Source organism: Diplotaxodon limnothrissa, linkage group LG7, assembly GCF_057381915.1.
Source record: "Diplotaxodon limnothrissa isolate DT_005_m linkage group LG7, D_limnothrissa_male_GT1.1, whole genome shotgun sequence".
NCBI lineage: Eukaryota > Metazoa > Chordata > Actinopteri > Cichliformes > Cichlidae > Diplotaxodon > Diplotaxodon limnothrissa.
This window is the reverse complement of record NC_140602.1, coordinates 42331839-42359531: the sequence shown is the minus strand read 5'-3', so window position 1 is coordinate 42359531 and position 27693 is coordinate 42331839. Positions and strand designations below refer to the sequence as shown.

The 27693-nt window shown below is 38.2% G+C and overlaps 2 protein-coding genes across 3 annotated transcripts; both read right to left on the bottom strand.

Moving 5' to 3' along the window:
* Nucleotides 1-704: 704 nt before the first annotated feature.
* On the bottom strand, nucleotides 705-17860 carry slc27a4 (solute carrier family 27 member 4). Of its 2 annotated transcripts, XM_085359721.1 has the most exons (14): nucleotides 17812-17860; nucleotides 16273-16434; nucleotides 14424-14634; nucleotides 14138-14321; nucleotides 12573-12731; nucleotides 11582-11651; nucleotides 11308-11399; nucleotides 9998-10107; nucleotides 8121-8330; nucleotides 4707-4833; nucleotides 4152-4289; nucleotides 3893-4057; nucleotides 2280-2426; nucleotides 705-1732 (listed from the first exon to the last, which is right to left on the bottom strand). In XM_085359721.1, exons 2-14 carry the CDS (start codon nucleotides 16431-16433, stop codon nucleotides 1575-1577), a joined length of 1932 nt encoding a protein of 643 aa, XP_085215847.1. In that variant the 5' UTR covers nucleotide 16434; nucleotides 17812-17860; the 3' UTR covers nucleotides 705-1574. The 2 variants fall into 2 exon arrangements, with proteins under 2 accessions (XP_085215847.1, XP_085215846.1); XM_085359720.1 differs by lacking the exon at nucleotides 17812-17860 and having other exon boundaries at nucleotides 16273-16479.
* Nucleotides 17861-19688: 1828 nt separating this feature from the next.
* swi5 (SWI5 homologous recombination repair protein) lies at nucleotides 19689-26812 on the bottom strand. Its single transcript, XM_085358101.1, has 5 exons — nucleotides 26670-26812; nucleotides 26104-26152; nucleotides 25911-26014; nucleotides 25591-25685; nucleotides 19689-20090 (listed from the first exon to the last, which is right to left on the bottom strand). Exons 1-5 carry the CDS (start codon nucleotides 26762-26764, stop codon nucleotides 20026-20028), a joined length of 408 nt encoding a protein of 135 aa, XP_085214227.1. The 5' UTR covers nucleotides 26765-26812; the 3' UTR covers nucleotides 19689-20025.
* Nucleotides 26813-27693: the final 881 nt, after the last annotated feature.

Sequence of the window (27693 nt, the reverse complement as noted above, 5' to 3'; positions counted from 1 at the left end):
CAACCTCAGAGAACATCTACTGCAAACAACAGACAATAACATTGATGACAAAGCATGTTGTCTTCTCTTCTTCTACTGCTCCATGTTGATGCACTCCTTCCAGTTCAAATGTTCCTGCTCCCGCCTTTGAATCTTTGGATCATTCAGCATTCCCTCAACTTGTAGAACATCCCTTTTAGCACCAGATGAACTCCTCACTGATCAGGTGCTTTTGCCACTTCACTCAAATTTATATAATATACACACCCTAATATAGGCAAAGTCTACCTTTCAGGACAAAACCTGCACAAAACAGCCACACAGCAATACTGGACTCATGCTCAGTATGTGAACAAGTCCTGTTTATGGAAATAGCTCCATGTATTTAGTCCAGGATTGAATCAGTCTGATCACATGACTTTGTGTTTTAACAGCTGATATAAGGAGGACTCCCCAAGCCATTGAAGCACAGATTTGGATACACACAAAGCAGAAAAAAGACAACAGAAAGACTAACAAAATAAATTAATGTCTGTATTTTCTTAAATATGTAGAAACTACAACTTAAATATATTTGGTGTATCTCAGACATTTAAATACAAAGCTTTGTTTTTCTTCATTTCCGATGTGGATAATTATTGCACTGCAATTGCTAGAGCCCTATTTACACCTTCAACCACTGGACTTTGTTTTTACTTCTGTTACAGGTCAAATATGTTGGTCTTTAAAAAGCAAAGAAAGAAAGAAAGCCTTTGGATTTGCTGTAATACAACAGGAATGGAAAAGAAAAGACAAAGAGCTGAGAGTTAAAGGAAATGCTTTGATACATTTGACCTAAAACAGGACGTATGTAGCTATTCCACATGTTTGTCACTTATGGCTAATTGTGCAGGTTAAGTCGACAGCAGTAGCTTCAGTCTGTCACAAAACAATCTCACTAACAGAACAATGAACAGAGAGATAGTTTAGGTCCAAGTAGGTCCCTCTGTTATCTCACATATTTAATGTACTTAATCCATGTTCTTCATCAGCATCCTTTAAGTCTGTGTTTATCTGGAGTGTCAAGTTTTTGCATCCTGGATGCTAGGCAGCCTATTCCTCTCCTCTTGTTCCTCCTTCATGCCAACAATAACCTGTGGTTTAATGGACCAGCGTTTACAGGTGGGAGTGTATGAGATCTGTTGGTGGGCGAGGGAGTGCGTGGTTATGAAGGGTGGCTTCAAGTCACCAAGCAGACCTGCTTTCTAGGTTTGTGCCTCTCTCTTTGTTTGCTGAGGTAGCGAGAGAAGTTGTTGAGGAGTATTCAGGAGCGACGGGCAGAGTGGAGTGTGTGTTTTTGAGCGTGACGTGCATCAATCTGTTATTAAGGATGTTAAAGAGCAAAGTGGTTTTGGGAATACGTGTGTGTGTGTTGGCCTGTATATGGCTATTCTCTTCTTTATTGTAATGTATTATTTTTGTGACTAAGGGGACAAAATCTTCTAATTTGGTCACACATATTGTCTTCTGTATTTGTGTGTGAAAGTGTGTGTGTGTGTGTGTGTGTGTGTGCGCAAGTATGTGTGTGTGTGTTGATGTAGTGGTCAGCCTGGTCATCACAATTTGCATTTCCCTGACAGAATGGAGCGGTACAGCTCCTCGTCCAGCTGCACGTAGCGCCCTTTGCTGGAATCCAGGAAGTACAGTCTGCCTGACACTGCGCTGGGATCAAAGCTGTCCCGACGCAACTCTGTCTTCTGAAACTTAAAAGTACCTAAGAGAGATACACAGAAAGAGAATGTGTAGAGAGATTCGCTTGCCAAACAATGCCCTTTAATCAAAGTACTCCAATCAATGCTAGTTTGTCTCTTATGAAATCTGCTGTATTTGTAAAATACATCAAATGTATGTTTTATAAAACTATAATACTATCTAAAGTTGAGATATACCTACTCTATTCTACACTGAAGAACAAAACTGGAGAAATTCAAAGTACTGAAAAACACAAATGGAGTTTTGTGATGAAAAGAAAAAAAAAAAGTGTCAACAAAGCAAAATATAATTTGTTGCATGGACTCAAAGAGATCAAAAACTTGCTGTAAGGTAGAAATTAGATTACAATATATAATTTCCCCATTGAAGACTAAGAGGGAGCAGAAAAAAACTAACTTCTACTTAACTGAAAAAACTATGGAAGTGGCTGAGAAAGTTTAAGACTCAGACGGCACTTCAAAAGCAATTGAAGCATTCTGTAAACTAAACAAAGAAATGCGCTTCCTTTCTTATGCAAGATATCAATATTTGGTTGAAGTCATTTTTACCTGTCTTGTTGACCTCTGGGAGGAAGCGGAGGAAGACAGGTCTGGCATATGGAGGGAGAGCCTTCTCCATGTCTTTCACAAACTTCTCCAGGTTAGTGGAGTGAGATGGATCGGCAATGGCTGCCATTCCAGCCTTTCCCTCTGCTCCTGTGCACACAGATGCAGGCAGGTCAGAGGAGGAATTCTAGCGCCAGCTGAGGTTGAAGTTCAGGTCATGTTTGTGCAATGAGACCAAAAGCCTTGTGGAGAACCTTTGTTTACACAGTATCCCACTTGTATTTCTCCCTTTCATATAGCACCAGAGCATCACAGAAGCTTCAGCTTTGTACAGTAGATGAGGCCTGCCTGGCAGTCAACATTCAGCTTTTATTATATTGACACCACTAACTGACTTTATGCATTGTCTTCCTGCACAAAAGTAACATCTCTTTGAAAAATAGCATGCTTATATGTTTGTGTTTTTACTGCTGTGGCAGTATAGTCTTCATATACCTTCTTTGTCACTGTGCAACAGGAACCTAACACATTTTGACTTTGGGGAAATATAACTGTATTAGAGTGAGTGGAAATTGGAGCCTCAGACTTGTTCAAAACACCAGTGGACCTCAACTACAACTCAGTCCTTTACAGCAAAACATACATATATATATACACATATATATATATACATATATATATACACACATATATATATATATATACATATATATATATATATATACACACATATATATATATATACACACACATATATATATATATACACACATATATATATATATATATACACACATATATATATACACATATATATATACATACATATATATATACATATATATATACATATATATATACATACATATATATATACATACATACATATATATATATATATATATATATATATATATATATACACACATATATATACATATACATACATACATACGAGTGTGTGTGTGTGTGTGTGTGTGTATCTATCTATAATTTTAGGCCAAGAGCAAGCCAAGACATTACATCTGTGACAACTATAGAGCTAAGCACAGTGTGGTTCTTGCTTGAAAAAAAACAAAAAACAAAACCTCATGGTGTTGCTCAGTATACTTAATTTATATACGCTGCACTTGTCTATTTCATTTACACATTTACTAATGAATTGAGACTTCATTTAAAACGTGAGATAATACTTGTTAATAAGAAATTGTGCACAAGAAACATGTTTTATTCTAAGAAATAAACTCAAAATGTTTACCATCCTGGGTTTGCTGGGCATTAAATTAAAAAAAAAAATCATCCTTGAATATCAAATATCAATATCAAAACCATCTGCTCTGCTGTAATTCATCTGCAATATGAAGTCCAGACTGTCCTGCGAATTCTGGAAACAACGGAGTCAGTTTATCCAGCAAGCGCAGCTCCAAGCAAAGATTTCTAAATTACTCTAAGCTTCCTTTTCGGTTAAAATTAAGGTATATCATATAATATATCATATAAAAAGCCAGTGTGTATGATTAGCCAACATTTATATATTACCCAGGATGTTAATGACTATTAAAGTATTAAAAAAACAAACAAAACAAACAAAAAAAACAGAAATTCCGAGATATTACCTGGTACTTCCACTCCATACACAACGACATCCTTCATATCTAGGAGTCTGCTTAGAGTTCCTTCCACCTCGGTTGTTGAGACATTCTCTCCTTTCCAGCGGAAAGTGTCTCCTGTTCGGTCTTTGAAGTACATGTGGCCATACTTATCCATGATCAGCACATCACCTAGTGAGAAGGAAATGATTCAGTATTCAGTTCATTCAGTCATAATGGCATACGGTAAACTACTCAATATGTGTGTGTGGCTAAGTGCTCCAACCTGACAGATAGGCACTATCTCCCTTCTTAAACACACTATGAGCAATCTTCTTGTCAGTTGCTGTTTGGCTGACGTAGCCGTCAAACCTACGTAGAGGGTCATTCTGAATGATTCTGCCAACAAGCTGTCCAGGCTCACCTTGAATGAGAAAGAGATAAGGAACATTAGTCTTTTTGGAGCCCCCAAGGATCTTAAATAAGACTGCTTATGCATATTATGTATTCTGGAAAGTCTAACACACAGATTATAAACACAGTGCCATACTATAATTCTGAGCGGTCACAGCCTTTCTGATGAGTAAACTACTCTAGCTTTGTTTTAACACTATCAGTCAGCTGACCCTTAGTGTTTAGAAACCTACAAAGTATTACTGCTAAAAATACAGATGACATGTTCATCTTTAGTTAATAAAGAAACATGCACCATTTTTATGGGAATGTATGAGCTGTGGATCTACACGAGGTGTTTATTACTACTTAAAAATAACATTGTAAACTTATTTTGAGCTTGTTAGGGTTAAAAGAGATGTTTGGTACAAGTAGACTGTAAACCCACCAGGTTTACAAGGAATACAGACACCATCAGGTCCCCTAATTAGCTCCATGGTCTCTTCATCAACCCTCACCAGTCTGATGGGGTAGATGAAGGGTAGAATCTGACTGTTGAAGCCGCACGCTCCCATCTGATGCAAAGACAAAGAGCAGCAACCACAAATCTATCAGTATGGTGAGGACAATGAAAGGCACACATACAGTTAGGTCCATAAATATTTTTCTCATTTTGGTTCTGTACGTTGACACAATTAATTTAAATGAAACATCTCAGATGCAGTTAAACTCGAGACATTCAGCTTTAATTCTGTGGGCTGCATATAAATATTGCATAAAAAAAATGTGAGGAACTAAAGCATTTTAACCCCCCCAAAAATCCCCTTCATTTAAGGGGCTCAAAAGTAATTAAACAAATAAATAACTGAAAATAAAATGTTCATTTCCAGTACTTGGTTAAAAACCCTTTGCTGGCAATGACAGCCTGAAATCTTGAAGTCACGGACATCACCAGATGCTGGGTTTCCTCCTCTTTAGTGCTCTGCCAGGCCTTTACTGTCATTTGTTTGTGGACCTTTCTGTCCAAAGTTTAGTCTTCAACAAGTGAATTGCATGCTCAACTGGATTAAGATCAGAATTGGCCATCCAAAAATATTCCACTTCTTTGGGTTGCTTTAGCTGTATGTTTTGGGTCACTGTCCATCTCTATTATGAAATAGGGCTGAACGATATATCGCATTTGCGATAATATCGCGACATGATCAAGTGCAATTTTCTAACCGCAAAGGCTGCGATTATACTCTGGACATGTCCAAATTCATGGGCTGCATCCTCCTGAGGCCGCATTTGTAGACCGATTACGTCACAGCGACGCGCCGAAGGCTGTCCAAATTACTACCATATCCCAGAATTCATAGCGCGGCCCAGCCAAACTCCAGTTTCCAGCAATGGCGGCCGCTACTAAGTTTTAAAATTACTCATACTAATCTTTCAGGGTCACAAAATAAACTTTTAACATATTTTCAGGCGAGAAAGTAGTTGTGTAAACATCAAATATCTGCTCGGTTTATCAAGATATCCCATATTTGCAAAAGTGCTTCGACGTTTTCAGAGGCGTCTGCTACCCACCAGCTCGACAGCTAGCCGGGAGCTCGAGGGTTACTGATGCGGCCGAGAACGGCACAACTCCCGGCACATCATTTTCAGATCACCGCGGAGTTTCGCTGCTCGGGTTAAACGTAATATATAAGTCACTTAGACAACCTAAAAATGTTATTGTTGGGCTTTTTTCAGTGTTTTGTTTGTTCGTGAGTAAATCGGTTTGGCTGAGATTAAAGTTATTAGATTAGATAAAATAAAACTTTATTAATCCCCCGGGTGGGTTCCTCCTTGGTTTTCACACAGCTGACTAAACGTCAAACAGAAAACTTATTAAACAGAAGTATGAGACAGTCGAGAATTTACACCAGTGTCTGGTTATATTTTAGATAGCAAGAAGCAGACGGCCGAGTTTATTAAACTCCACCGAGACAGCGGTGACGCTAATCAGAACTAGACCGTCCAATTTCACGCCTTTAAATTTTAAAGGCGTGTTTGTGTGTGTGTTTATACAATTGCTATTATGTTTGCACTTTATGTGTAATGTTACTGACTGCAGAGATCAGTAAGATGTGTGTATTTTTTATTTATTAGTTTTATTTATTTAATATTATTTTTTAATTGAATGACTGTCTAGTAGTTCACAGATGTCGAAAAACTGAGTGTGGTAAAGCCACTGATTTTTTTTTAATGTATATTTCTGCAATCTGCACATTGTACTGACTTTCATTTTAATGTTTACACCAGGGTTCCTTGTCAGCACTTTATGCTCAGATGTTTGTAAGCTAAAAATAAACTATTGTGTATGTTCAAATATACTGTTGTGATTGAAGAAGTTAAATAAAAATGTCAGTCATCAATTCATGCATCACCTCATGTCATCATAACAGAGGTCTGTCTTCCAGGAAAGAACAGTTTAAAATTAATGTAATATAGTATTGGCCATAGTATATGATGTATTGCTTGTCTTTGTTTAATAATACAGAAGACAAAGACCTTAAAAAATAATCGCATATCGCATCGCAATCGCAATATTGGGGCAAAAAAATCGCAATTAGATTATTTTCCATAATCGTTCAGCCCTATTATGAAACACCACCCAATCAATTTTAGTGCATTTAGCGGGATTTGAGCAGAATTCATTTGGCTGCTTCTGTCCTGTGTCACATCATCACTAAACACTAGTGTCCCAGTGCCACTGGCAGCCATGCACGCCCAAGCCATCACACTGCCTCCGCTGTGTTTTACAGACGATGTGGTTGCTTTGGATCACGAGCTGTTCCAGGCCTTCTCCATACTTTCTTTTTGCCATCGTTCTGGTAGAGGTTGATCTTGGTTTCATCCTTCCAAAAAATATTTTTCCAGAACTCCGCTAGTTTTAAAAAAAAAGATTTTTTATTTAATTTTTTAGCAAAGTCCAATCTATTCTTGAGGTTTAAGAGTGGCTTGCACCTTGTAGTGAATCCTCTGTATTTACTTTCATGCAGTCTTCCATTTATGACTTGGATATTGATATGCCTACCTCCTGGAGAGTGTTGTTCACTTGGTTTGCTGTTGTGAAGGGATTTCTTTTCACCATGGAAATGATTCTGTCTTGTGTGTGTGTCCAGGTCTTTTTTGCATTGTTGAGTTCACCAGTGAATTATTTCTCAGGATGTATCAAACTGTAGATTTTGCTATTTCTAATATTGCAGCAATTTCTCCGATGTGTTTTTTCTGTTTTTGCCACTTACAGAAGGCTTGCATGGAGAGCACCTTTGACCACATGCTGTATGTTCACAGCAAAATCTCCCTAATGGAATCACCACACCTCAAATCAACTCCAAGCGTTTTATCTGCTTAATCGATAATGACATAACAAATACTATTTCATTGGCCCACACCTGCCAATGAACTAGCCTTTCAGTCAATTGTCCAGTTACTTTTGGTCCCTTTAAAAAGACAGTGGCTATGTGGAAATGTGGATACCCTCAAACGAAAGCTGGGAGTCTATAACTATAACTAACGATAATTTGAATATCTATTAGTAAACAGATAAAAATAACAAAGCTTGTGTCAGTGTCCAATTATATATAGACCTATCTGTATTACAGCAGCTTACAAGGTGCTGTTATGTTTAATATTGTGACCTTAGAGGATTAATGAAAACAAAAACCTCTGAATTATTTTTTTTAATTTATGCAACTTGATTGATTAAGCAGTCTTTGGGATTCTAAAAGACAATACTTTACCACAGTGATGCCATTTTAAACATTTGGATTCATAATGAAATAAAATTTTGCCAGTTCAACATCACCAGTTTTTTTGGGAGACATGTTCCTACCTTGTTATCAAAGTTGCCCAGACTGCAATTGCACTCTGTGGCTCCATAAAACTCTGCAATCTGTGAAATGTTGAAGCGGTTCATGAATTCCTCCCATATGGACTGACGCAGGCCGTTGCCCAGTGCCATGCGCACACGGTGCTGTCGCTCTGTGTCACGAACTGGCTGGTTCAATAGATACCGGCAGATTTCTCCAATGTACTGCACAATCTGGAGGACAATGGGAATAAAAACAATCAGTAATGAGACAAAAGTTAAAAAAAAAAAAAAAAAAAAAGACTGCTTAATGGCTTTACAGCAAGCATACAGTGGTTGGACAAAGAATTGAAAGAGCTACGGGGATAATATTAAATCTTTAAAGGATTTTTACTGAAAATGACATGATATAGAGACATATTCTCAAAAAGGAGATTGTAATGTGCCGCTGTGTTGTACCTAATAAATCAAATCTGTGACAGGGACACCCTGTTTCAGTTTTAAGGCTTCATGTAGCAGGAGATAACAATAGAAAATCTTCTTGTCCTAAGCAAATCTTCATATTAGCTTCATTTATTAAATAAAACATCAGATGGTCATCAACTCATTACCGTTTAACTTTATGTAACAAAAAACTAAGCAGTGCTGTGAAAAACTAAGTACGCCCTTATGTAAGAAGCAGCTGAGTGCTGCTAATCAAATGCACTTGATGAACTGGTCATCACCAAGTTTGAGCACCTCTATAAAAGTAGAAGTTTTAATATTTTCCTGGTCTGGAGCATTCAGGTATGTCTTAACACAAAGTCAAGGAGGAAAGACATGAAAAATGATCTTAGAGAAGCAATCGTTACCCACATATCAACCTGGGAATGGTTATAAGGCTATTTCTAAATAGTTTTCAGTCCATCATTATAAAGTAAGAAAGATTATAGTGGAAGACATTCATGACATTTGCCAATCTTTCCAGGAGTGGATGTTCCAGCAAATTCACTCAAAGGTCAGACTGTGAATGCTCAAAGTAACTGCAAAAAACCAAAGAGCTACATCTCAGACTCTACAAGCCTTGGTTAGCATGTGAAATATTAAAGGTCATGACAGTGCATTTCGAAAAAGACTGCGCCGTATGGCTTGTTTGGAAACATTGCCAGGAAAAAGTCTTTTCTCCCTGTAAAGAATATAGCAACACGGTTTAGTTTTGCAATGTTGCTTCTGAAAAATCATCAAAACTTCTTGACCAGTGTGCTTTAAACAGATGAGACCATCATGTCTCCAGTGTTTGGCCATAATGCCACAGCGACAAACACCTCACATTAATTTTTAAGGGATGACGAGATGTTGGCTTGTTTTGCAGCCACGGGACCTGAGCACCTTGCAGTCACTGACTCAGTCATGAACTCTTCTGTAAAGCAAAGTATTTTAGAGTCAAATATGAGACTAAATGTCTGAAAGCTAATGCTTTGCCAAAACTGGTTCAACCTGACTGAAATGCTGTGGTACGACCATAACAGAGCCGTACACGAATGCCTGCAAACCTCAATGAACTAAAGTAACGCTGTGAACAAGAGTGAGCCAAAATTCTTTCAGAACAATGTGGGAAACTAATAAAGTCATACAGAAAACGATTACTTTAAAGTTATTGCTGTTAAAGGTGGTTCTACAAGCTACTGAATCATGGTTAGTTTTTAAACTAACCTTTTGCATTTTAGCTAAGTTTCTGTTAAATAAATAATGACATGGTGATGTGTCAATGTGTCCTGCGTTGTTATTCATCTCAGGTTGCATCTACATAATGATAAGACTATGAAAGGAACAGATTTTTAAAAATTATTTTGTGGTATACAAAACTTTAGAAGTGAAAGAGGGTGCAGTTTGTTTTTCACCTGACTGTGCAACATGCTTACCGTGCAGTTATATTTGACACAGTCATCCCAGAACCGTGAGGCAGAGAACTTCTTTCTGATGACTACAGTCATGCCGTGTATTAGGCACTGGCCAACTCCCACAATGTTTCCTTTAGACAAAAAAAAAAAAAAAAAAGCAAAAACTGTTTAAACCAAAGCAATTATCAGATGAACGTAGATATCGCTATCTACGTTCCAGAAAACTGAACAATGATAGCTAACAGTTAGAGACGGTTGACATATTAGCATTTGCAAACTGGCCTTTTATAATTAATCTTTCTATCTGCAAAAATTACAACACAACATTGTAGTAAGAAAACATGAACCAGTGAAGTCTCTCCAAGTTTGAAGAGTTATAATTAGTATCTTACTGTAATAGACAAAATTTACATCTATGTTTGTTTTTATTATCCACCAAGTCCTCCCACACAATCACAGGGTGATGAACCAAACTTGAAGCTTGGCACCGCCTGAAGGTTCTTATCAGATTTTATTTCATTAAGATGTTGTCATGTTGCCTAGCAACCACCTAGCAACAGGTTAAAATGACCTCCGTATACATGATATTACAATCATCATAGTCATGTTGTTTTGCAATCACCTAGCAATTTGCTGAAATTACCTTTTTAAATTTTTTTTTTTAACTTTAACACTTAAAAAAAATAAAAGCATCGTAACATTTTGATTTCATGGTCAAGAGCACAAACAGCGCAAATAATACTGTAAAGTGGGTGCTTGCTATTAAGAAGTATCCCACTAACAACTGATGGAAACATTACATACAAAATATTTTCCACTTTTAATGTACTTAAAAGCAAATAAACAGAGATGCAGCATAGTATTTGGCATTGACTCCTCTCACATTTTCCGCTGGATTACAGCAAAACTATTTTGATCAAACACCTCAGTCCTCAAACTAGCAGTAATATTATTGGCTGTTAAATTTAGTTTTGCTCACATTTGTTCATTTAGGATCTCGCCATGTGGTTGCCTTTTGTAGAACATCAATTTCTTACATTTATTTATATTTCATTATTTTGGGATGATTAAATGAAAATATTTGTTGGGGTTTGTTCTCTTTTATATGTTTATGGTCTTAAAACATTCCTCTTATCAGCTGTTTTAAACGATTACAGGTGGTGAATGAGTTTCTTCCTTTTTGGAGGTCTTTACTGACACAGTTTTGTTTAAACCAAGAAAAAAGCAACGATTTTCTGAATAATGTATTAATCAAACTTTGGAGGAAACACTCCAACTCATTCGTAGATTAAAACACCTCCTACCTTTTTATGTTCTTTTAACAGACATACCTGCAGAGTGGTAAAGTGGAAGGCAATCATACAATACATCGTCTGATGTCATCCTAAAGCCATAATACACCAAAGCTGCCATGCGATAGTACCTGAACACCAGGGCGGGGTGACGAACAAAAAGAGAAAAAAGTCAAATGAGCAAATACAAAAGCATTTAGTTTTATTTATTCCTCTCACTTTTTAACAACACTGCTTGTTCTTTAGATGAAAGCTACATGGATCAACAAAGAGAACAGCTGCATTCCTGTGTGTCTGTTTGCCTCCTTCCTACCTGCTGTGCACAACAATAGCTGCTTTAGGCATCCCAGTGGTTCCTGATGTGTAGATGTAGAACAGGCGATCTGAAAACAGCACAGAGAGAGTAAGACAATAGCAGAATCTGGTATGAGTGGGTTTATCATGTGCTTGAGTGCTTATACTTATACATGTATGCGTAGTTTAAATGTTTACTTTTAATTTACTGCTGAGTCCTCACTTTTGATTAGTTTTGCAGGAGGGTAAATACTCACCTTTCATTTCTATTTACAGGAATATTCACAGTTTTAATTATAAAGTCCTTTTTTAAGTTACAGAACTGAAGCATGGAGACAGAAAAAAGCAGTATGACATGACTTGATTGTGAACATTGTGGATTCCATTTGTTTTCCCTTTTGCACCGTCTTAAAAAGGCAATACTTTTAGTTGCCTCGTGACAAGTCATCAGTAAATCCCTAAATCTATCAAAATAAAACAAAGGGAGATGATTAATGATAGGTATAACTCTTATTTGCCTGTGCCCATCATATCATTAATTACACAAATTCTTCATTTAATGAACATATAGTGCATTATGTGAAGAAATAGTTAAAAGGGTGTGTCTTTTTTGTGGTAAGAAATATATCAAACAGAAAAAAGTGACATTCTTGACAATTCGCTTCAGTGGAAGTTGTTTTTTTTGTGTCAATATAAGTTTAGAAATTTGATTTCACATGACTGTGACTCATTCCTTGGATCCAAAAATATTACTCGACACCTGCCAAGTAGTCAGTGCAGCTAGAGAGACAAAAATGCAAACAAATAGTTTTCTGAAATTGGTATGTTGTTTTAGTTAGAGTTGGTGCTAGGATTTTTTCATAATTTTATGACTGATAACCAGAAAAATCATTATTCAGCATTGTTCAGTGACATTTTCCTTAACCTGCAAGAAGATATCACTTTAAACCAAAAAAAGAAAATTCCAGATCCTGAATGGTTGTAAGATCTCATGGACACGGTGCTTTTACCTACGAAGCTGCGATCTGGCCGAGGGGGTAGATGAGAAGGGGCACCAGCCACCAGGGGCTCGAGGCACTCTGTTCCCTGTGGGACTCGTTTGGGATCCCAGTCTCCAGAGCAAAACATCTGCACTGCCTTCCCCATTGAACTATGGACTTCAGACACAGCTGTGAGAACAGAAACAAATTCAAATACATCAAATACATGTCACGTATCCTTATCACAAGACAGCTGCACATTGTTCAACATTTAAATACAAGAAAGCTTGCATCCTTTGCAAACTTTAATCAGTGACAAAACAAAGAGTATAGAGAGTGGTGTAAAATACAATATATACAAATGGTTAAAGGTTAAAATAACTTGAAATGTTTATAGAGAAAGCATATTGAGGTACAGTGTCACAAAAAATATATATATGTAAAAGGAAGTGAATCAGGCAAAAAAGGGAAACAACAAATCGAAACGGCTCTCGTATTTCACCTGAGGGGAAAAAAGATCCAAAAGCCTTATGTCATGCCTAGGCACTAAAGCTAGTAGCTTGAATTTTGACCTATTCTGTAAAAGAGCTGTGTTTCCAATTACTTAAAGGCATAAAACACACTAAAAATCCATTACCCAGTACAGAGCCTATTCCCTCGATCTCAGAGTGACCAGCTCAAAAATCATTCACTCTTTATAGCTGTTGAGATCAGGGCTTTCCATATTGGGCAGGGACCCAAGAAGGCACCAAGAGGAGAGTGAATTACATCTACAAATAATACTTGACCATCCTACCGAGCTGTGGCAGTTTTAGATAATGAGAGTTCAAGCTCAGGTAATACAAAGGCATGTTTGCAGGTTTGTAGAGTGAGCAAAATGAGAGTTAATTCACGCAATGTCAAACATACAAAACACACAAATATGATGACATGGCATTTAACTTAATACTCACTACAATCCTAATCTTACTGGCAAGTGAAAATGACTTTTTCATTTGTTTTATCTATTTGACAGTATTTCAGATATAATGTCAAGGCTGGTGTAACCTAGGTGGAATATGCACAATTTACTTTTTTAGGTGCTGTAATTAATTTAATTGAAACAATATATTTGTTTCAATGATGATGTATAAAAACCAACATGATTTTAAAACAGTGTGTAATGGTTTGATCTAGCCCCTAACAAAAACCATAACCCTCAGTTGATTTGACCTGAACACTGTACTATCAGACGTGTCTATGTCACAGTGGTTCTGCCTTTTATCTGCCTCCTATCATGCAACACATTTCTCTGCAGAGCTCAGACCTTGGACACTGCAGACTAGTGGCAGTCCCTCCCTCATTACCTTATCCCTTCTTTGTGTTTATCAGTCATTTAAAGCTTTACTGGCTGATACTGAAGAAACACCTCCTCCAAAACCCATTTGTCTTTATGACCTCTGTGGCTGTCTCCCCTCACCACTCACCTCTCTTATTGCACAGGAACCAGAACAGCATTCATCAGCATATGACGATGCTGTACAGACTGTTATGCCTCAGCTTTCTCGTCTAACTTTCGAATCTATCCAACTTTCATCTGCCCTCTTTGCTCTTACCATCAGTTAGCTCTGAACCAAAGATCACAGCCTTGGCATTGGAGATGGTGACACAGTGGACCAAAGCATCTAGTCTTAAATTGAAGTTGATGAGAGCCGCTTCTACTCCAATTTTAGCCATGCCCAACCATATGCCCACGTACTGCGATCTGTTCTCCATGAAAAGGGCCACCACATCACCTTCCTAATGGCAGAAACAAAAACAAAAAAGACAGTAATATAACTTTAAAAAGATTTGCTTTTGCTTAATTGCTTTTAATGAAGCTTTATTGTGTTGTACATCTACCTTAAAGCCTCTTTCCAATAGCAGGTTAGCCACTCTGTTGGAGTATTCATCCAACTGTCGGAAAGTCCATCTCTCCCCAGTGCCCTCGAAGATGAGCGCTGTTTTGTCCCCATGACGGTGCACCGTTTCAGCAAAGATCTTGGGAATAGTGTTCTTCTCTCTGAGGTGGCGCCTGACGTTCAGTTTCACCCGCAGTAAAACACTGGCTGCACTGAAGGAGCAAAAGAAAACATTACTGTAAGAGAACAAATAACTTAATGATTCCCAGCAACATTAGCCATTTCACTGTTCATAATTTGCTGTTATTTTTTTGCACTTTTAAAAACAAACAAACATTAGCATTAACATTTGCAGCTCATCTGCTTAAATCCACACCATGTATCAATAGATCTGAGAAATGAACAAAGACAACTTGATGTATCCTGTCTTTTGGCAACAAACATTTGTCTAACGATCCACCAAATTCCCTTTTGCAAAAATACATAAACCACCTTTTAAAGAAGCTGTACTTGAATGTATTGCGAACTGTATCCAAACCACATTACAAAGCATAAAATATTTCAACAGATATGGCTTGGAGGCCCACAAGGTCAAATTATGCATGAATGGCAATTCTCAGCACTTTACATTTGTGGTACAAAGGTAGTGGTCAATCTCCTGAGCAGTGAATAATTACAGAAATGTCATAAAAAAAACAATAAGCCAAAGTACTTCTTGGCTAGAGTGAGGTAGCGACAATATGCTTATCATTACATAAGAGAGTTATTTCATGATGGTCTAGATAAGCATTTATTGTTGCACAGCTAGTTGAGGCTAATTACTTTCTTTTGTCATGCCTTTTCTTACTCATACGGATCTATTGCTTAAGAACAGTACCCATTATAAAACTATAGCCTATTTATTTCTAATGCCTTAGTGACTCTTACAATGTATATACCTGAGCTTTGTCACACAAAAATGCCTCATCAACAGCTCGTGAGTCACTGTGTGAAATATATGATTCGTTAAGATCCAATGCTGCACAGAGTCTTTCTAACCTTGACACTTTAGACAATAATACAATTGATCAATAATACAACTTAACGTCATAATTCTAATCAAGCAGATGCAGCGTGCCAGAAGCAAAGATAATAAAATGTATAAACAAGACTAAACATTAGATGTGGCTAGCACATTTTCTATGACAATTTAACAGAAAAGGAGGACAAACAGTAATATTTCGTTCTCTAATCATGAGAAAACTGGGTGACCTTTGTATATAATGGGTCCCTGAATGGCAGTAATCCATAATGGGTAGATTATTGTGTCGCTGTTCCCCTAAAGAGATAATTTACAATTTCCTGTTTTAAGATTACTGCAGCTATTGAGGAAAAAAGGAAGTTAACCTCAAACCAACTACAATGCCAGTTTCCACTTGTAAATACTGGCTTTAGGTATGCCACTTAAAACATTTGCTCCTACCCTTCTCTCTGTCCTCTGGACTTTTTGTCTTAAATATTTGAGATTGCGTGTTTAGAAACAGGTACAGAAGGAATATCTAGCCAGCTCTTAACAAGGGCTTAGGAACTAACCCTTGTTCGTGACAATTATGTGGTGAAGATGAGAATTTATCTGCAACTGTGAAACAACTTGCATGGATTTCTCCTGTTTTTGCAGATTTAGCACTGTGTGACTATTGAGGTCACATTTAACTCTGTCTGAATTTCAGAGCCAAAACTACAGGAAATTGGCCACTGGGTCACAGTTAAAAGTGACATAGCTCATGCCAAATGATTTGGAAGACATAATGCATCTATGGTCCAATTTTATGATTTTGCATTTAGCAAACAAACATAATTCCAATGCTTACTGTAAGTCTCTGCCAACTGTTTTGGCAAAGATATCCAGGAAGTTCCATCCTCCACTTCCCAGATAGAAGATCAGGATGGCTGGAAGAACCTGGTACCAGGGCAAGCCCACCAGCAGCCTCAACACAAAAAGCAGGGCAGTGCAGCATGCTAGACGCATCATCCTGAAAGAATGCAAACACATATAAATAGATACAGAAGGGTCTGCCAGCCCCCTCTGTATCTACTGATCACAAACATTTCAGGCCAAATGACTGAAAGGTTACGTGCACGTTATATGAGCAAACAGAATTTTTGAATCCACTTCCTTAGAACTCAACACCTTAACAATGTTATGGTCTATGGTTTTGTTTACATATCTGCAGTCCATTTCAATCCACTGAGTCAGCTCTGGTAGACTGAAGTTGCGGTGAAGGGTTACCATTTGAAATAGCGGAAATTTAGAGTCTTGGGTGACCTCTGGGTATTCATGATTACAGATGAGATTGTAAAACATTTATAAAATGTGTTAAGCTGGGTGGAACCCTTAAATTTTCTCTTCTTGCTTGAAGGAGAAAACAAAAAGAAGCCTAAAGGCTCTGTTCTGAATTCACAGCAAACAGTCTAAAGTGACAGCAGACAGCACATGCTGACACAGTTTCCCAGTTGCCACCTGATACAGCCAGGAAGATAAGCCTAAACAGTAAATGATATCTTCACACCCATGTTTGTTATTTTTTAAATAGCCTTTAAGCACAATACATATAGAGATGATTGATTTCAGTTCATCATCATCAAAAGGCCATTTTATAACCCCCTCAATGCCTCCATACATCTGGCTGTAATTGTGATGATGTTAGCTCCATCATGCAAATTCAATAACTCCACTGCTAAAATATAAACAAGCACAGAGGAGAGCTCTGTGTGGACGATTACATTACCCTGAACCTCAAACAGATCGACGTGATGGGTTCGAGGGAAAGAGATGCATTAAGGGGAGAGGTGGCCACTTCCCGGTAAGAAAAGAGCTTCATCATTCGCTGATGCCGAACCCGGAAATTTTCATGGCGCGTAGCATTGCGGTAGAGGCTGTGGCAACGACAGGGGGAAGGCTCAACCCACTGTTGGCAAGGTTACACCTCACTAACCATGCCATGTGCATTTCAGACGAAGCCTTTTTTATTGCAACGACGTTGGCCAAAATCATCAAACTGATATAGGTTATCATGGTAACAGGCGCGCCAGGGAAACAGGATGCGCAGCGTATTGTGCGCATCGGCTTAAAGGAAGCGGACAGCGTGACACCATGAGCAGCTTCTTTCAGGAGATGAAGATGAGGCATATGGTGTAATCGCACGGTTTGCTTGTCGGGGACAAATGGCCGTCTCAAATGTAAACATCGGACACCCCGAGTCCCGTCAGCGGGTTAATCGCTGACAAGGAGATGACGAGCCGCCGCTGCTCCTCTCTCCTTTCTTCTGGCGAATAATAAACGGGCCGGTCCCTCAAACACCACGCCGATCGATCTGGGCTGAGGCAGGGACCCATTTCCGTTTACATACCTTGCACCTCCTTCACAGCATGCAGGTACGCAGAAATCCCAAACGTGAAAGTCGTTGTGTGCAATTCCACCTTGATCGGCTTACAGGCTAGCCTGGTCGCCCCCCCCACTCTCTCCCTCCCTCCGCTCTTCACCGCCGCTCGGTCGGCTTGACAGAGAAACGCACACGGGCTGACACAAGCACTGGGATCCCCCCCTTTGTTAATATCACAACGACACGCTGCTCCTTCTTCGAAATCGCCTGGCAGTCTCCGTCGACTTTGATCCCACGATCATCATCCGTTCATTGTCATAATCATCAATATTATCACTGGCTTCATTGTAGCCGATAAGCTCACTAGCAGGCGTAATTCAAATGACCTTATAATTTTCTTACTTGCGCCCGCCCACTGCCGTCAGCGTCAAATCAGTGAATCAGGAATAAGAGTTGACGGACGGGTGCAACAGCCAATCAAGAACATGAATGTACATCTTTTTCTACGTCACATCCAGCAGGAGGCGGGTGTTTGCGGTTCAGGAAATGCGGTGTGGCCCAGCAAGCTCAGTTAACGAGGCCAGCACGCGCAGCAGTTTCAACGTGGTTGTGACAAGGCCCTGATGCAAAATGAGTACGCCTCTTTATGCCATTCACTCATTACTCTGCTGCGACCTGCTAGAAATTTTCTTTAAGCCTATGTATGTCAACACAGGAGCTCCCGGAGGACTGTGGAATTAGGAAGGGCAGGTTTTCGAACAATAGCGACAGGATTAACCCGTCCTGTGTTCCAGAGAGGACTCGGATCTACTATAACATCTGTAACTTGCCATTTTTCAGTACAAAGGCTAGGTTGATTGAAAATAACATTAAGTTATTTGAACTCCTCGTAGATGTCACATACATTCTTAAATGTACGACTGCTGAGCCAGACAGAACTGCTCTCAAGTGTTGCAATAAAACTTTGGCACCAAACAATTTCTATACTACATGTTGGCTCATGAATAATTGTGAATAATTGTTTTTGCTTTACGGACTGCTGCAACTTCAAGCCAAGAAATGTCCTGTTGTCTACATTTACAGAACACAAGGACGTTGACATTTTACACAGTGCTTATACTAGCAACGTGACATCTCTTGAATTGCACTGCATAACCAGGGTGGATTACAAAAAGTCTACGATAGCAGGCCGTTGAGAGCCACTGGTGCAGGTCAACAAAGGACGCGCTCCCAGTGGTCCCGGAGAGATCTGACAAGGAGAGACTTGTTTGGAAATTCTTGCAAAAAACATGTTAAGTGTAACCTTGGGTCAAATAGTGGACTCGATCTGTGGTAATACCAAGGAGTCACAAAAAGGTGATAAGTTTTACAACACAATTATCATACTGCTATCCCATACACACTAGTGTTTGAGATCTTAGCTGAATGATAAAGAGATGCAATTATCAGGGCAAGAAAATTTGACCAGCTTCGACCTGCCAGTGATAGATTTTCATTCAGTTTCACAAGCAGATACAGATGCCAATCAAGTTAATGAGAGTATCACAGGCGTTGTCAAACTCTTGATAGCAGATGACACTTATCACTGATTCTTAGATTGTATTATGCATGCTATGCTTTTTTTCGGTACATCAAGTCCACCAGAGCTTTTGTTTTTCAGAAGTTCAAGTGCTGACAGACAGGAAACTATAAATATCTGTGAAAGTTGCCCAGTACCCTTTCTTAAATTAGGTGAAGGATGTGAATTGAAACAAAAAGACGGTGTATCTTTATAAATTGTGATATTTAAGCATCTCATTTATTAAATTCATGTCACTTACTGGTAGTACAGTTTAACACTCCAGTATTCTTATCTTTTCTGTAAATAACAAACCAAACAAGCAAAGTTAGAAAACGACTGCCATTTGAGTAGCCAGTACAGACAGGCCTTTACTTTAGTTCTATTTAGGTAAGCTCAAACATTTAAATTAACCCTCAGCAGCATTTACATCCTTGTACACACAGACAGATCTTGAAAGACTGGAATGAACCCACTGAAAGGTTTGAATAGCTAGACTATTTTAAATACCATGCCAGCATAATGGAAAAATCCCAGTGTCCTTTCATTATCAAAATTGTTAACCAAGAAAAAAGGGGACATCAAATCTATTAATAAGTTTGTGGTCTTTAACTTTTTTTTCCTGCAGTTTTCTTTGTCAGAAGAACCGTCCTCACCATTTTATTTTCATTTTCTCTTTTTGTTCAGTCATCCAGTTCCAAACCAAAGTGAGCGTAGAGATCTCGTGTGGTGGTCCCTCTCAGAGCAGCTGCAAGACAGGTTACAGGGTCAACTCCCTCTAGCCTACATTTCAAACAAACCACAAAACACTGAACAGGCCAAGAGTACAGCACCGAATAATTAATCAGGCTAAAGACGAGGCTTGCACTTGGTAAAAGGGGTATGAACAGAAGTATTTAAAGGATATTGATAATCTACATTGTGTTTTATTACCAATATTTTAAAGATTTCCAGTTACTTAGCCCCGCTAGCTGAATCTTGGGGTCGTTAGTATTCTACAGAATCAAACTATGCTGAATTATGTCGGGTCCAGCCTGATAGATAAGTGCTTGGCAAAGAAAGGCAACTAACAAATATTAGACTTTTTATATGCCCTAACTGCCAAGGTCAGTACGAATCTGTTTATCCAACAGTCAAAAAATGAAAACACACACACGGCAAAAAAAACCTGCAAATACTTTTTAATAAATTACCTATTAATATTGTTTCAAAGTGTTTTGTTAGTAAAAATGAAGTGAGAATGCTTTCAGGTAGATAAATTAAACTATGCAAAGTGGAATAAAAAAGTACAATCAACATTTGGCCTCACTATTCTTTTTTTGTCTTTAAAACAGAATCAGTCAATACACATGGCATTTAGGTTACTACAGTGACCTTGGAGCACTATGCATAGTTCTTTCAGTCTCAGGTGTTTCTGCCTCTTTATATAATCTAAGACCACCTGTGTGATGTTGACACCACAGTCGTGTGCTACAAAGCAAGCTCAACATAGCCAAGCTCTGATATGTCAGCTGACTTTTCTTTTTAAGGATCAGTTCAGTGCCGCCTATTTCAACAGAGACATCGGGACAGGAGAACAGCAGACAGAGGTCTATAAAGAAAAAGCTGTAAAAGTAGAAGAGTGATAGGTAACAATGCTAGGAGACAAAATGTTACTACACCTTTTACCATTTACTTTTTACATGAACACTCCACATTACAACATCAAAACGGATCCATTTAAAACAACGACAACAACGCATTTATGTCAGACACAATCCCATAACACGATGAAGAAGTTGTGGAAACCACTTTAGATTTTAGCTGGTCACAGTGAAGTTGATTTTCCTTAGTTGATATTCTCCTTGATAACTAGCCTACAAGTAGAGTGATATATTATCTGACCTATGTTGTGCGTATTTCCTGTAATTCCAGCAGTGTAAAACAGACTTGGTAGAAGATTAGGTTCAAGCATAAAACATGTAAACATTTTCTACATCACCAATTGAATGCATGCAAATTCCTGTGACCATGCAGCGCATGTTGCACTGCTGTAACTTTGCTGTGTGACTTTACTGCAGGCTTCCTTTGGAGGTATTAGTACAGTATAAACATATTCCTTAAGCAGAGAATCTAAAATCAAATTTGGAGCATGTTGTCTTGAAAGAATCAGTTGAGATGTGGTGCCTACAGCAGATTTTAAATGGAATATAACTCTGAATCAGGTTATGTGTTTAGTTACTATGGTGACCTAACGCGGTAAAAGAGAGCCACCTTTATGGCTTTAGGCTTGTTACAACTCGTTAACTCATTTGTGCTTCACAGTACACCCCTCAGGGCTCAGTGGAGACAATGTTCTGTTGCAGGACTCGTTCTTATTTCAGCAACGGCTGTGGGGTGGATGCTGGATGTCACAATGAATGATAACTTTGGCACCTACCAGATCCGCCTTTAACGATACTGTATGACAGATTAAACTTAAATTCTTGGCATAGCGCCTGGTAATAATAATGATGATAATGATAATGCCAACATCTAATTTAAGCATTTACTAAGAAGGTGGAAGGAGGTTTTAGTAATTACGCATCCTGCTTGTTGTCTCTTAAGTCTCATGACATTTAATTTGAAATAAAATTTAAAAAACTCTCTCTGAATACTAAACTAATTTTGGGCTAAAGGGATAAATAAACTTTGCCATCGTTTGTTATAAGGAGTCTGTGTACCAGGAAAAATGGACAGACTAAAGTTTTGATTTAGAAAGTCTGCATGTTGAATATGTTCAAAATAATCATCTGAGAAGGTAAATGCTATATTTCCCTAATTGTGAAGCAGATAATATCAAATTAAATCCAAAATCATGCAATGGTGATGCAAACACCAAATTCGGTACAATTTGGCCCCTTGTATAATAATATTTTCTGATTAGCCACATGAAAATCACATTTTTCAAGAAGGCAGCCAATATGACCCATGAAAAAGTAGTTTTTGCATTTAATTGCTACATAATTTACTGATTTTCATTATCTTGTGTCAATTTCTATGTTTTGAAGCATGCAGCATTTGCTTACTTTTCTGGTATATTATTAGGCTAGTAGCGCTACTGCATGGGGTAAATGGGGCATGGAGGTAGGAGCAGTGCCTTTGTTTCAGCATTCAGCCACATCCCATGGATGAACTACTGACACTGGTCCTCACCACTATCTGTCATCTGTGACTCCCAAGAAGTTGCCTGTGCACAGCATACCCTGGTCAACAACATTGGTTCGTGGGCTAAACTAGGTGAGGGAAGCACACAGAAGATCCAGTTTATGTGATGAACTTCATTTATAGCTCTGACATTGATGGCATATAAAGTCATAGATAAACTTCTGTTTTCTCAGAGATGACGGCAATAAAACAGAGTTGTTCAAGTTGCTAGCCAACAAGGTTTGTGAATCTGACACAATCAGTAGTCCAGTGATTGCTACAAGAGGGCCTCTTGTAGCAATCACAAGTACCAAGTGCCTAGATGCTGTCTCAGCCAAGAGGTGGCTGACACTGGGGTATACGAGAGATGCAACTCTGACTAGACGTCAGTAGCTCATTCATTAACGCAAAGGGCACCAATGTGTTCATTATAGCATTGTAGACAGTGGGAAGGAAAAACTGAATTTTAACAGGAAGAAACCTCAGGCAGAACCAGGCTTAGAGAAGGGAAGCCATCTGCCGTGACCAGTTGGGAGTGATGGGAAGAAGACAGGACAAGAGACAAACTGTGGAAGCTCAGGGATCACCTGATCCAGCAATAACTATTAGCTTAATCAAAAAGAAAAGTTGTGAGCCTAATTTTATAAGTAGAGAGGGTGTCTATTTCCCAAATCCAGATTGAGAGCTGGTTTCACAGAAGAGGGGCCTGAAAGCTGAAGGCTCTGTCTCCCATTCTACTTTCAAATACCCTACGGACATAAGGACATGTGTGATGAAATTATTAAAACCTTTGTTAAACTTAGACTCCTTCTGAAGCGTCTGACGATGACCTGCATCATCTGAAGCACTTTGTCATAGTGATGTATGACTAAACAAGTTCATGAGTAAGAAGTGAGCCTTGCATGGAGAGAGAAGAGCTATTCCATCATCAAGTGCAGCCCTTAGGGACCATGCAAAGCATGCTGCCTAACAGGCAGGAATCATCTGGGGCTGGGCTAAGGCTGAGGAAGAAGTCTGTACAGTTTCATGGACCACACTCCCTATAATAGCTGCATGCTGCCAGGAACTGACCAAGTATGGATGTAAACATGAGTATAGAGGCAGATACTATCACCATGAACATTTTTGCTTTCTATGCTGTTTTTATTGCTGAAGTAGTTGTTAATAAAATGTTTGCAAAAATGTGTTGATCTACTAAAGACACAACAAAACTGACTGAACATTACTTTCAAAATAATATAATACATATGCATATATATCTTACAGCTAGGCTCTTGATAATGGGAAAAATGAATCTGAGATGTTTAAACTTGTATGTCTGATTTTCAATGATCTTGGTGTCCAATCAGCAATCTTAATTTTTCAAACAGCTAATCAAGTAATTGTGCCAAATTTGGTGCTTGTATCACAATCTGCACCATTTTTCTGTTATATTCTATGACCACCTTTTCAGCAATTTCAGAAGTGAAAACCTTAAAGTGGTGAATATATGCAAAAAAGGGAAAGATTTTAAGTAGCAACATGAACTCAGACAAACAGTCAGACAGACAGACAAATGGACATGAGACAAAGGACATTTGTCTTTAAAGGGTAATGCAGGGCATCTCCTCTTGTCTCCTCACTCCAGGGCCTGCCCACCCAACTCCTCCCTCTCAGAATAACAGCATACAGTACAACAGCAACTCATTGCGTTAAGTGTAGAGCTTTTGTGAAAGTGTGTGCTTGAGAGAAAGAAGGGAGAAGAAAGAATGACGGCACGTCTTTGTATTTGAATATATATGCACGTGTTACTGAATGCATGCATCTATAGACAGAGATTGTAATTGTGTGTCAGCCTGCGGGTGATGAGAAAGACAGCTATTGTGTCAGAGGGGAAATGCCATCTCCGTTCACTAAGAAGTCATTATCATCGTGACTCTTCACTGTACTGACAGAGAACTTGAAGAGAATGCTAATTTAACTCAGCACAGTTTTACTATGAGAGATCACCTAACTTTTCTACACAGACTGTTCATAGGTGGGAAATAAGTATATTGGTGCACTGTACATTTAAAATCACAGACTAAAATGGGAAGGGAACATCAAGATTTTATCTACAATAAAACACACACACCCTTAGGTAGTATGACATGACCGTGAATCACCAGAACTCCTTCCAGTATGAAAACTGAACTTCACCCTACTTACTCAACCTTGTGCAGCTGCAGAACAGGGATACAAAAAAACCCTTATGATTATGATAAATTACAATTACCCTTTTAGTAAAAAGGTGAAATTCCTTTTTTGGTCAGAAAACCTTTTGAACTCCACAAGAAGGGGAGAAATGTGTGGGCAGCATGCCAGTGATGTACAAGCATTATCTGATATGCAAGTTAATTAATTTAATTACTAAAAGTTAGTACCAAATTTGAAACCCATTCAATATTAGCCAATATAATCACTGAGCACAAAAACTACATGATTTTTAGTGGCTGACCTTTTAAAAAAAAAAAAAGGTCAGCCAGAATGCTCTATTAAAATTAAAGGTGTGATTAAGGGAACATGTCCATGACCCATCATCTAAAAAAAATAAAGGTACTACTGCATTCATCCCTATATAAATATCAGTTTAGTCCATTAGATGATTGCCAGGTAACATTTGTGGAAATACAATTGATGTTACTGTTGTGAAATTAAATTGAAATGGTGGTTTTATAACGTTGTTGTGATGCATCAATGTTAAAAATGGGTCACTTAAGCCTGTTGATAGGTAAGTGGCTGTTAGGCAACATGATGATGTATTAGTACCTCAGATAGATAAGAAGTGTCATGGGACAAACAGAGAGAAATTTGGTGTATTATAATAAGATAGTGTTAGTGACTGATAAACATTTTCATCACTTGAAGAAAATACTATGCCCAGTGTTTACAAGAGTTGATGCTCAGGGGGAATGTTAATTACTGAATCACAGTAATATTCACATCAGCAGTTATAACATCATTAATAATATACCTTTATAATTTTAATTTACCAAGCTTCACTTATTACTACATACATTGAATGCTACTTAAAGCTTGAACTGAAATTTCTTTTTCTCTCTTACCTATACGACCCAGGAGTGACTGCCCAATGTCTTTGATGTCGTTGTATTCATGCAACTTATCAATATGATGCTCCAGCTCCTCTACTCTATAGCCCCTAAAAACATATACGCACGCATGGTCTCAGCAGATTTATGCAAAAGGTCATATGCAGGCAAAGGCACAAAATTATAAACATCTAAAAAAGATAAACTGCTATGTGCAGGTGGACGATTAAATCTGAGTTCTGTTCATCTAATGATTCAATGAACCATCACTACCCATAGCATTCAAGTTGGACCTCAAGACAGAAATACAGCAAGAACAACACAGCTGTACTTACTCAGCCTCCAGCTGTGCTATCTCTGTATCCAGCTGCTCTCTTCTCCTCTCTAGCTCCTCCACCTCCTCTGCAGGGCTGACTTTAGCACTCTCAAGTACTTGAAGCTGTGACAATCATAACAGAATAAGGCATGTGTGGCATGCTGTGTGTGTGTGTGTGTGTGTGTGTGAAAGAAGACAGGAAAGCTACTTACAGGTGACTTGAAGTGGGAATGTATTTTCTTAAACTTTGATAATGGAGTTCTACAAAAAGAAGGAATGAATTAATGATGAAAAAATATGGATACAATTAGATGCAATTATGTTAAGCCAACAACAGCAACAATAGCTTAGTTGCAGTAAAGGTACTCAAGATCGGACAATTGTTTAAGTACACAATAAACACATTATGTCACTTGTGTTTTAAGTTAAGTAAACTTCATCTTAAAACATTAAACTTGGAGCTTTGGCTAGGTGACAGGAATTATATTTTACGATATGGCTAAAAATATAATACCTGCGAGTAAATTGCCTGTTTTTCTTTTACAGAAGCTTGCTGTTATTTTACAAATTATTTTATTTGATGTGTTAAGCAAAAAAGAAAAAGAAAAGAAAAAAAGAAAGAAAACAACACGTAAAGTTTACATGTAAATCAAGCCTCAAAACGTGAACAGAATAAACGAAGCACCCAGATGAACCGCTCGGCTGCAAATACAAGTTGCTCTGTAGTTGGTGGCTGGCGTTAACGCTAACAACAATGGTAAGCTATCCTCACAGTTACCTTTTTAGCTGTCCTTTCTTTGAGTCATTTCCCTCCGGTGTCGAAACTGGGCAGTGACTTTCACAAATAGTTTCAACGGACTGCTCCGTGTTCATATTGCCTTAAGGAATTATATGTGTTAGTGTTGGTTTAATACAACATCGGACAGCTGAACACGGAAAAGGAAGTTTGCAGTTCGCGGCTAATGGTAAACAGATTGATAGCGTAATTTGATTGGTTGTTGAAAACGAGAGGCGGGATTTAGAGACTATTGGTCAACCCAGAGTTAACTCAAAGTCCTCACAGTTTCAGGTGATTTGTTGGGGTAATACCTTATATTTTATTGTTAATGACTGTCCACAGATACTGACGTGTTTAAGTATTTATAATTACATTGTTGCATTCTATACATTATTGTTTCATTTGACGTAAACTCCGCCTGGCAACCAAGGGGACACTGGACTCAGTTCATTTTGCAATTTCCTGTTTCATTGCAAAACAAACAAACAAGCAACAACAAAACATTAAAACAGGTCGTTGAACCAGTGTGCATATATGACCCTAAACACACAGTATGCTCAAATTTGTTTGCAATGTAATGTAATGTGGCTGTATTTCGAAAATGTTAAAATAATAACTCCCTGTATCTCGCAAAAAACACATTTTTGCACGCCTTTTTAAACTGATCCATGCTTAGACATTACTTTATCGGTTTCAAGTGCAAGTTACAAGTGATTATGACCTTTTTTTTTAGTCCAAAAGAGACTTAAAACAGGTCCACGTGCTCCAAAATCAGTCCGCTCCTCAGCCACCCTGCTCCAATTATTGCACCAATAACTTGCTGTTACTGTAACGACATTTTCATTAACAAATTGTATGACTTTATTTTACTTGTAGTTGTACAAGTATGTCAATAGAGTTCACCTGAGGGGTGCATAGTGAGTGACCAGGGCCAGTCCATAGTGACCCCATTGTGTATATTTTTAGAATTTCTTTTTTTATTGACTCTTTTTTTAAATATACATTCTCTTTGAGCTTTATATAT

Excerpts from the sequence above, each read along its gene's own strand:
- slc27a4 (XM_085359720.1), bottom strand. The coding sequence starts at position 16,454 with ATGTGTTTGCATTCTTTCAGGATGATGCGTCTAGCATGCTGCACTGCC. Across the intron at positions 14,635-16,272 it reads ACAGTTGGCAGAGACTTACA|TGCAGCCAGTGTTTTACTGC; the intron begins GTAAGCATTGGA and ends TTGCTCCTTCAG. Across the intron at positions 4,834-8,120 it reads TGGGCAACTTTGATAACAAG|ATGGGAGCGTGCGGCTTCAA; the intron begins GTAGGAACATGT and ends TCTTTGCATCAG.
- swi5 (XM_085358101.1), bottom strand. The coding sequence starts at position 26,764 with ATGAACACGGAGCAGTCCGTTGAAACTATTTGTGAAAGTCACTGCCCA. Across the intron at positions 26,153-26,669 it reads AAGAAAGGACAGCTAAAAAG|AACTCCATTATCAAAGTTTA; the intron begins GTAACTGTGAGG and ends TTCTTTTTGTAG. Across the intron at positions 26,015-26,103 it reads ATTCCCACTTCAAGTCACCT|CTTCAAGTACTTGAGAGTGC; the intron begins GTAAGTAGCTTT and ends TGATTGTCACAG.